The following is a 10,687-nucleotide window of genomic DNA, read 5'->3' on the forward strand; positions in this document are numbered from 1 at the left end:
ACTTTAATTGGTAATTTTAAATGAATGCACTGGTGACATTAATAATTATAGGCCATATTATTTTTATGATTTGACTATGTTTAATTACAACACAAAACAATTACGATTTAAATTCCTTAGTTGTGTACGACTCAACCACTTTCTGTAGATTTGAATGCATGCATATTTTTAACAATGTTATTAAAAATCGCACTATGGAAAATTGGTTTAATTTACTGAAACAAAATATTTTAGATAATGTAAATAATCAATGGTCAGAGGACATCGCATCTAAATCGTCGCTATCTTTTTATGCAAAGTTAAAATCAAAGCCGGATCTTGAAACAATCTTATACAACTCACAGATAGCATGTAATGTTTTTGTTTTTTTGCGGTATAGAGATCTTTTTATTTTGAGTTTTTAATATTACTATTTTTAAATTTTGGTACAAAATTTTAATTTTTTTTTTTCAGTTACTGTACTACTTAAAAATTGTTTGTATTTCTTTTCTTTTTATTCATTGTATATTGCATAAGTGACGTACGACTACGATAGCGATCGAGTCGGCGGTTGTCTAGTTTTATTTTGTATCTGTTGAATGTCTATCTGTATATAGAACGCGTGTATGAACGGGTGCCACCGTTGTAAAGGTGTAGTTTCAAAAAATTATTATATTATTATTTGACAAATGTATTTGTATACTCTACAATATACAGTTAACTCTCCAGAAATCTGTACTACCTTAAAATTAATTAAAACCCAAACTTTTCCCAACAGTAATACAGTAAGTTATTTCCTACTGTAGTGTAAAAAGCATTCTAAAAACTGTACTTTCCAGAAAGTATTTTGGGCCAACCAAAAGGCGTCTGGAAGAGTTTACTATATACGATGCCAATTATTCTTTAGAGGTTTATATATTTGTGTTCCAAACAAATTTGAAACATGGTCAGTACTATACGGTAAGCATGACGGAATACAATATATTTAAAGACTTTAATAAAGGACAAAATCAAAAAACCGTGTAATATTTTTTTATAATATTTTTGTCTTGTCCGACATAAAACCCACCGATATTTCATAAAAGCATGTACTGTACAATATATTTAATAGAAGACACTTTAGGCGTTCCATATTCACCATCAACTTGTTTTGGTTTGCCGCCCTCTATAATGTGTCGCGAGCAGCAGAGCAAAATAAAATGGAAGAGCGGTTTATATTGGAATGTGGTTAGAGTTTTATTGTTCCAAAATACTGTTTTTATTATGATTTTTAAGATTAGTATACCTAGGTTTGTATAGTTTAATATGGATAGACATCTGTGGGAAAGAGCCGTTAATTTCCATGGGGCAGATCTAAAGGAACTCGTCCAAAAAGAACAAGGAACTTTCCCAGGTCAGCATGAAGAAGGCTCATCATGTGTTGCATTTGTCGGGAAGGAACCGCAACTCCAACCAGCAACAGTTGGCTCATGTGTAGGCCTAGGCCCAAGTTCAGAACCGTCGGCGTCTGACTTAAGTGGAAGGAGTGACGTTTCTGCACGGTAAGTTTAATTACATACCGGAATCTATAGTTTGTTAATAAATTATTTTTTCGTCATAAATTATTTATGAAATGTTGACATTTTTTTTTTTTTTTGCAGAACATTTTCTGAGAAAATGAAATTGTTCATTGCTAAAAAGGCTGATATGCTTTTTAAGAGTGAAGATTTAGTTTGCTGCGAACCATCGAACACAATTTTAGACGACAACCATTACGCAGTTTTACCTCCACTTGAACAATTCATGAAGACTCTGAGTAAAGAAAATCACGAGAGAACTTTCAGTATCATAGCAGTAAATGATGTAATGATTGGCCGCATCTTAACGCTTAAAGAATTTGGCTTATTTGTACGTTTACTTTGCTTTTGCGGTGAAAAGGAAAGATGGTTTGGCAATATCAATGCAGTAGCTTTTCTGCCAGTTGCAGAACTGTGTGATCGTTATTCCAAGAGTGTCAAAGTTGAAGATTTTTCTGTAGGTGACCTGGTCAGATGTCAAGTGTTAAAACTCGTTCCAGATGCAAAGGTCATAGTGAGTTTGAAGACACAGGAAACGACCAACAGTGACCCTGATTTGTTTTTGGTATAACGTTTATATTTTAATTAAATATTGTTTTATGTTGTATTTAGGTTTCCTCCGTTTCCTGCACTTTATTTTATGTTTTATTCATTTCGGCAATAAACATAAAATAATAATTACAAAAACATAGAAATATATATATATATGAAGTACAAGACACGAAGCCAAGGAGAGACAAAAGCATTAAACAAAACGCTGTCACCGGTAAGGTGTGTCTCTCCAAAACAAAAATTACAAATAACAAGAATATATACTAAAATAACATAGACATTGACATTATTGACAAGAAAACATGTACCTTATTATGTGTTATGTTATATAAACATCTACATATTGTTGGAAATAAACATTTATTCAAAAGGTCATCTCAACAAAGAAGCATAACATTTAAAAATTTATATTTAAATTTAAGTATTCAGTTAAAACTCTATGAAAGCGGTATTGTTGAAAGCCCCATAAATTCAGCCCACACTGACAGGGTCACATATACTGAAAATTCAATTAATCGTGGTCCTGAATACCTACCAATTTGAATTGAACAAATACATTACACATTTCCCTGCTATAAACATTGGAAATGAATTGGTTTTAATTTCATACTTTTTGCAGGGTTTGATAGAGGATTCAGATGTTCCCGTCCATTACAGCAAAAGTCTTGAACTGGATGAAAGCTTTGAAAGTTACGACACCATACTATGCAACTCAACAGGATTTGACAACCCATATTCCCTAAACAGTCTTCTTCCTATTCTGGGATTGCAAGGGAATGAGTTCTCATCACTAATGAGAGGGCTACAAAAGTAATTTAGAAAAAGTAGTTTGTTTTAAATACAGTAGAACCCCTCCTTTGATACACCTTTAGGACACTTTTTTGGGTTCCAAAGCTTTCCACCTAATAGAAGTATCGATATTGAAGAGTAATAATATATCTTGTGTACAATTTTTTTAATTAAAAGAATGTCGTCTTTCACAATGAATTACAAAGTTTTGACTGTGTCTGAATTTGATTTTGTAAATAAATATTTCATGACATTATTTTTTCTTTGAGGTCTGCTTATGACAAATCTGAACTAGCAGAAGGATTGAATTCTGTACAGTCAAGTAAATGGTCTATGGAAATGTAAGTAGGCTGTTAAGTTCACATCATATTTCTCGGGTACTCGACATAAACCAAGCAACATTGCAAGGCACAATTACGTCATTTTATTCTCACTTTACAATTGTATTGACAATTCTTAAAGGGCATCAATCTGTTTTATTGTAGTGTTACGAATAATAACCAGTATTTTATTCTGTTTACTAAATTCAGTGTGGCTAAGGGAGTGTTGCTATTCAAATCAGGTGATTACATGCAAGCGGTGTCAAAGTTCGACAAGGCTCTTCAGATGTATCCTAAGAATATAGAGGCACTGGTAGCCAGAGGAGCACTGTAAGTAACACAATATATACAGTCATTATGGTATACATACAGTCCATAATAACATTGAGTTGTTTTTTTTCACAAGCAACTGATATTTATACTGGTATTTATAGTCAACTGCTGTTTACTAGACCATGAAGGTTTTCGTCTCTTTGGAGATGTCACTACATCTCCAGTATCATAGACAACAGCATACACATGTGGCACCTCCATCATGTTTAGTTAGGCGTACGGCCTATGATAAACACATCACATGTGATACCTGTATCACAGAATTTGCCTATGATACTTTACAAATTATATAGTCTCAACAAAATCAGGATGTTTTTAATAGTAAAAAATTAGCCGAGTTACAGCCATTTATTCTTGACATTTTCCCACTTCAGATATGCCAATCGTGGAAGCCTTAATAAAGCAATTGATGACTTTGAGAGCGCCCTTAAGTTAAATCCTGTTCACAGAAATGCTACTAAATACCTGACTGAAACTCTGTTGGAGAATGCTAGAGAGTAAGACATTTAGTTTTATGTAATTCATGGTTTATTCACAGATTATAATTCATATTTAGAAAGCTATCAAGCAAAATAGAGGAAAACTATGGAATCGCTTGCCAAATGAATTAAGAAACTGTGATACAATTATTGAGAATCAAATCTCAAAACAATTTGTCCACATTGTTTGATTATTAACTTTCATATCTTGTATATTGCAGGTGAATGCACTTTTTGTAGTGTTGCAATATATAATATACCGTATTGTAATTATTTACCTTTCTGAGCCATACTTTTGGTTGCTAGTGACGTTTAATGAAGCTTTAAAAAAAATATATTTTCTATGTTACCAGGATTCTTAATATTCTATGTGTGTTGAGAAAATAAAATATTTTGGGAATTTCCAGATACAGTATGCTTCATTTCCTGAGGCACCCCATACTTGTAATGTTGCCATTCATGAAGCTTTAATAAAATATATTTTCCATGTTACCAGGGTTCATAATATTCTATGTGTGTTGAGAAAATAAAATATTTTGGGAAATTCCAAATATGATTCATTTCCTGAGGCACCCCATACTTGTAATGTTGCCATTCAATTCTTCAGACTAGCAAATGACAAGGATACTGATGGGGCAATCAAATGTTACCATAAAGTACTGGCAATAGACGAAAACAACACCGAAGCAAGAATCTGTTTGGAAAGAATACGCATAGACAAGATTAAGGCCTCGGTAAGTATGTAAAACTAATGCAAATGTGCACCTTGTATTGTGTGTTATTTTTTATTTTGACCCAAACGATTATAATCACTCACTGTCTTATAATTAGCATACATTATAGACAAATTTCTGAATCGGTTTTGTTGGTCAAAAGAAGCAAATTCTGACAATCAAGAGTTGAACTAAAGCCCAATGGAGCCCTCTACTGTGTTACAGTAAATTCATTTTATGACTCCTCTATCTTACTGTAACATATATTTTTAAATAAAAATTGCCTATACTTTATTAGTTATTATGAGTTAGTTTAATTTTCCTGAAGTGAGGGCATAGTGGAGATAAATAAAAGTAAACTAGTAAGTTGTTACTGATTTAGCCTTTTTTGTCTTTTTCATGTCAAACTCATTGCTGATATCCTGATGCTGTATAATATAACTACTTGATGGGTATACCAATATTATTTTCTCTGATGTCACCTGTTCTGGATTACAACAATCGTTAATTTCCAACCAATGATGGGTATTGTATTAAATATCAAACTTGCCAATCATTTTTCAAACAAATACATCAATCTACATTTTTAATTTAATATTTTATAATTATTTATTAATAATTTTCTGTCACTATTGTTTACTTTGCTTTTGCAACTCTATGGCATTCTAAACTGATCACTTACCATGTATTTTTATTTTTTTTATTTTACATTTTGACATTTTGCCAAATTACCATTTAAAAAATCAATCGGTTTTCTTCTATATGATAAATAACATTTAATCTTTCAATTCTATATGGGTGTCTGACCTCATACTAATCTTTAAAACATTTATTAATTTCATACTTTTTAACAACATGCTCCTAAACTATTTAAAAACAATGGGTATTCTTATGATGTTCTTTTTCTAAATGAATGTTGTTTTTATGATGTCATTCTTTGCATGTGGGGTAGCAACCAAAATCAGCCAAGTCCCCACCACCAGACACAGTTCTACCAAAGGCTTCCAGTGAGCGGGCTCTACAGAGGTTCATGATGGAGAAGTCGACAGGAGCCCTGAAAGAGTTTCTGAAGCATGATTTATCACAAAAGGACAAGTGAGTATTTCATTTAGTGTACTATAAAGACCTACTGTAAGCAATCTAATGACAGGACACTGAGCTTGCCTTGCCAAATACTACTGTACTACTACTATTTAATAAATATATATATATATCTAAAAGTTGGATACTAATTGGTATTATTTCATTCTCAAACAGGATAAATAAACCAAGAAAAAAGAAAGCCTCTGCAAAAATGAAACGACGTAGTAGATCACCTAAGAATAGTAAAAGAAATAAAGGCAAGAAAAGACGAACAAAAAGATATAGTTCTTCTAGCAGCTCTTCAAGTCCAAAAGGCAGACGAAAGTCAGTAAGATCACGCTCATCAAGTAGTTCAGGGACATCTTCATCGTCATCATCATCATCAAGTGAAAGAAATAGTAGTAGACGAAAGCGATGGAAATCTAAAGAAAAGGAAAAATTATATAGTAGCTCAGAAGATGAAAAACTAGGGCGTAACAGTAGACGGAAATCAAATACCTCAAGAGATGAAGATAGAAAAGGGAGAAGTACTAAACAAGATAGAAGGAGTAACAGTAGGCGACGTTTAAGTAACTTGAGTAATGATAGAGAAGAAGATAGAAAGAGAAGAAATAGTGAAGAAAGAAGGAGTAAAAGTAGACGAAGATCAGATAATTCAAGAAATGAAAATAGAGGGGAAGATAGAAAAAGGAGAAGTAAAGATGAAAGAAGAAAAAGAAGCAGAAGTTCTTCTGGAAAAGAAAAGCGTTTGGGTAGAAAGAGTTATGACAATTCACCAACAATTAAAAAACAAAAGAATTTAAAGGATAAACCAAGGAGAAAATCCAAAGAAATTGCATTTGAATGGGTAGTCAAAAATGATGATGCTGAAAAGAGTTCATCAAAGACCAATGCTAGACCTGCAAGACGAAGCAGATCCCGCTCATCTTCAGTTGAATTTATTTCAGAAATTGTCTTGGGAAAATTGAAGAAAGAAGATCTCGACAAACAGGAAGTAGAGCGAAGAAAAAAACAAATTCTTGAAGACAAACTTGGAGAAGAACAAAGACAAAGAGAGTTATTAGAAAATCTTAACAAACAAGAGCCATCAACATCTGGTAATTTAAATAGAGGTCTTGAAGATGATGATCAGAAAATGGAAAGAACAACAGATGAAAGTATGGGCAATAATATTATAAATATTGTCCCTTACTCAGCAAAGGAAAGTTCTGCATCTGGTCAAGGAAGTACAGATAATCATCAGATAAAAAGACATTGCAGTGGATCCAATTGTGGAACAAGTGATGAGGAAGACGTTGAATTACCAAAATCTAAGAAACAGGTAATGGTAAATGATAACCTTAAGACTAATGGGAAAAGTCGACACTGTAGTGGATCCAATTGTGGAACAAGTGATGAGGAAGATGTTGAATTATCAACATCTAAGAAACAGGAAATTGTAACTAAAAAAATTAAGAATAATAGAGATAAAAGTCAACATTGTAGTGGATCCAATTGCGGAACTAGTGATGAGGATAAGGATGATGGAGTTTGCTTTCAAAAAGCTAAGGAATCAACAAAATTAACTGATGAAATTAACAAAAATAGAAAGAAAAGTCAACCCTGTAGTGGATCCAATTGTGGAACAAGTGATGAGGATAAGGATGATGATGGAGTTTGCTTTCAAAAAGCTAAAAAACCAACACAGTTAACTGATGAAATTAACAAAAATAGAAAGAAAAGTCAACCCTGTAGTGGATCCAATTGTGGAACAAGTGATGAGGATAAGGATGATGATGGAGTTTGCTTTCAAAAAGCTAAAAAACAAACACAGTTAACTGATGAAATTAACAAAAATAGAAAGAAAAGTCAACCCTGTAGTGGATCCAATTGTGGAACAAGTGATGAAGATAAGGATGATGATGGAGTTTGCTTTCAAAAAGCTAAAAAACAAACACAGTTAACTGATGAAATTAACAAAAATAGAAAGAAAAGTCAACCCTGTAGTGGATCCAATTGTGGGACAAGTGATGAAGACAAGGATGATAGAGATATTGAAAAGAAAAGTAAATTGGAAATAAAGAATGAAAATGTAGAAACTGCAAGTAGCCTTTCAACACAAACCAGTAAAGGAAAATCTAAAAAACGACGAGACAGTGCAAGAAACCAGACAGGTGACAGCACCAGTGATGAAGAAGATGTTGATGGAAAGTTAAATCCAACTAAAAGAAGAATGAGTAGTTCCAATGGTAAAGAGGAAAATCAATCAAGTTTTCAGAAAGATGACACAATAAATACTTCACCACCTTCACGATCATGTTCATCTTCATCAAGCTCATCCTCATCTAGTTCATCCTCATCAAATTCCTCTAACTCTGTGTCATCTGAAGAAGAAGAAGATGATGATGATCTTGATGCATACAGAATTGATGATCCTGTTGCAATTAGATCACAAATTCTTGATATGAAGACAATATCTTTCATAGGTAATGATGGTAAAGGGTACAAACCTACAAGCAATACACTTTGTCAGAGAAATCCAGATACAGAATCTGGACTTAAGGTTACATCGACTGAAGGTAATCAAAGACTAGATCCTGATAATAGGCCTCTGTCTGCTGATGGAAGACCCACTCATCAAGATCAAAGTCAGTCTGCTGGTGGATATTCTAGAAACCCAACCCACCATGGGCAAAGTCCTAATAGGCACCAACATCGGTCTACTGGAGGATATTCTAGAAGTCCAACCCACTATGGGCAAAGTCCTAATAAGCACCAACATCAGTCTCCTGGTGGATATTCCAGAAGCCCAACCCACCATGGGCAAAGTCCTAACAGGTACCAACATCAGTCTCCTGGTGGATATTCTAGAAGCCCCACCCACCGTGGGCAAAGTCAGAACAGATACCAACATCAGTCTGCTGGTGGATATTCTAGAAGCCCCACTCACCATGGGCAAAGTCCTAACAGGTACCAACATCAGTCTTCTGGTGGATATTTTAGAAGCCCCACCCACCATAGGCAAAGTCCTAATAGGTACCAACATCAGTCTGCTGGTGGCTATTCTAGAAGCTCCACTCACCATGGGCAAAGTCCTAATAGGCACCAACATCAGTCTGCTGGTGGATATTCTAGAAGCCCCACCCACCATGGGCAAAGTCCTAACAGATACCAACATCAGTCTGCTGGTGGATATTCTAGAAGCCCCACTCACCATGGGCAAAGTCCTAACAGGTACCAACATCAGTCTGCTGGTGGATATTCTAGAAGCCCCACCCACCATGGCCAAAGTCCTAATAGGCACCAACATCAGTCTCCTGGTGGATATTCTAGAAGCCCCACTCACCATGGGCAAAGGCATGGGCACCAGTATCAGTTTGGTAGTGGATCAACGTATGGTCAACATGGTTCAGAAAGACACTCTTCCAGTCCTGGTCCACATAGATCAAGTCCAGATGCTAGGTTCATGTGTACAGGTTCTCAAAGAGATCTTGATAAAAGGCACCAGCATCCTACTTCAGAAGGTCGTGGCAGACAGTCACCAAGAAACGACTACCAAAGTTCTGAGAATTGGAATCGGCAAGGTCCTGATGACTGGTATCGATACCAAGGAGGCCCAAGAGCTGATAGTAGATTTCAATACCAATCAACTAGACATGGTCGATATGGCCAAAGTACTGATTACAGATATCAGCACCATAAATCTAGTTCTCCATTCTCACGACAGAGTCACAGAGATTCAATTCCTTACAATAGACATCAACCTCATAGTCGTAAAGCACCTAACAGTACTAGGTATTCTGAAGGAAATCGTTCTCGTTGGACAGCAAATGACTACATTGAAAGAGATAAAACCTTTTTGCAGTACTACAATACCTTTGACTCAAATCCTTTTGGAGTGAGGTTAGATAAACATGAGATGATAAAGGAAATATATGAGAAAGACTTTAAATCAGCTTCATTTGCTGCCGCAACCAGTAGATTGGGTCTCAAGGAGCCACATAGAAAATGGTGGAAGAGTGAAATTAATTAATTTTTCCAACTGTATATGACCAAGCATAGTACCAAGGAGCTTGTGTAGGAACTTTTTTTTTAAGGTGGGATTAAACTTTCAGTGGATGATTCCCGCTGCTCGCATACAAACTGGGAAGAGTGTGAGGAGCTTATCTGCTGATTATCCTCTCAAAAGAGCCCAGTCGAATACGGCTACGTTAAAAATGGAGTTTACCAAATTACTTATTTATCCTAAATTAAGGGGATTAAACTGTACTCTGTTAAGCTCTGTCTATATTATCAAACTTTATATGACAAAAAAATGTGATGTGCCCACATATGGACATGATGATGTCATATTACTACCATATTTTGGCACATCATTACCATATTTGGGCACATCACACTTTTTTCAAACTGGCTTGATAGTGTAGACAGAGCTTTAAATACAATATGTTGTTTATTTTAGTACACCATCAATTAATTTAGTTTTAGTACAAGTTTTAAGAAATTGGTAGAATTTATTATAGAACATAAATTATTTTTTAAAATCACTTGTACTTACATATAATTTTTAATGAAGTTCAAAAATGTTTTCTGTGAATAAAATATACATAAATGATACTATTTGTTTTAAAATTAACAATGTAATAGGTTTATTTCAGAAAATAGAAATATCTTTTTTTAAATAAAAGATCTAATGAAAATGCAAAATGGCTTATTGTTGTTCTTTTTGATAAAATATACGCAGGTAAAGTTACTAGTCTATAATTTTACTTGACACAGTACTGCATTACTGTATTACTATTATATGAAATAGTCATTGACAGACATGAGAGTAATCCGCCCAGTGATATACTGTACTAAAAATTAATTTTAAAAATATGTGGAGGTGAGAAGAAAATATATGA

The 10,687-nt window shown here is 34.2% G+C and overlaps 1 protein-coding gene across 1 annotated transcript; it reads left to right on the forward strand.

Annotated features, from left to right (window-relative positions):
* The first annotated feature begins 1,174 nt into the window (after nt 1-1,174).
* LOC144842927 (uncharacterized) lies at nt 1,175-10,480 on the forward strand. Its single transcript, XM_078699532.1, has 9 exons — nt 1,175-1,520; nt 1,620-2,100; nt 2,707-2,897; nt 3,146-3,217; nt 3,407-3,526; nt 3,904-4,026; nt 4,616-4,742; nt 5,674-5,816; nt 5,979-10,480. Exons 1-9 carry the CDS (start codon nt 1,285-1,287, stop codon nt 9,814-9,816), a joined length of 5,331 nt encoding a protein of 1,776 aa, XP_078555658.1. The 5' UTR covers nt 1,175-1,284; the 3' UTR covers nt 9,817-10,480.
* The last annotated feature ends 207 nt before the right edge of the window (nt 10,481-10,687 follow it).

The sequence above is a fragment of the Antedon bifida genome, chromosome 5 (assembly GCF_963402885.1).
Source record: "Antedon bifida chromosome 5, ecAntBifi1.1, whole genome shotgun sequence".
In the NCBI taxonomy this organism is placed as follows: Eukaryota; Metazoa; Echinodermata; class Crinoidea; order Comatulida; family Antedonidae; genus Antedon; species Antedon bifida.

Bases quoted from the DNA above. Each gene is read 5' to 3' on its own strand.
- LOC144842927 (XM_078699532.1), top strand. From the start codon at position 1,285: ATGGATAGACATCTGTGGGAAAGAGCCGTTAATTTCCATGGGGCAGAT. The intron at 1,521-1,619 runs GTAAGTTTAATT...TTTTTTTTGCAG, and splicing joins AGGAGTGACGTTTCTGCACG to AACATTTTCTGAGAAAATGA. The intron at 5,817-5,978 runs GTGAGTATTTCA...ATTCTCAAACAG, and splicing joins GATTTATCACAAAAGGACAA to GATAAATAAACCAAGAAAAA.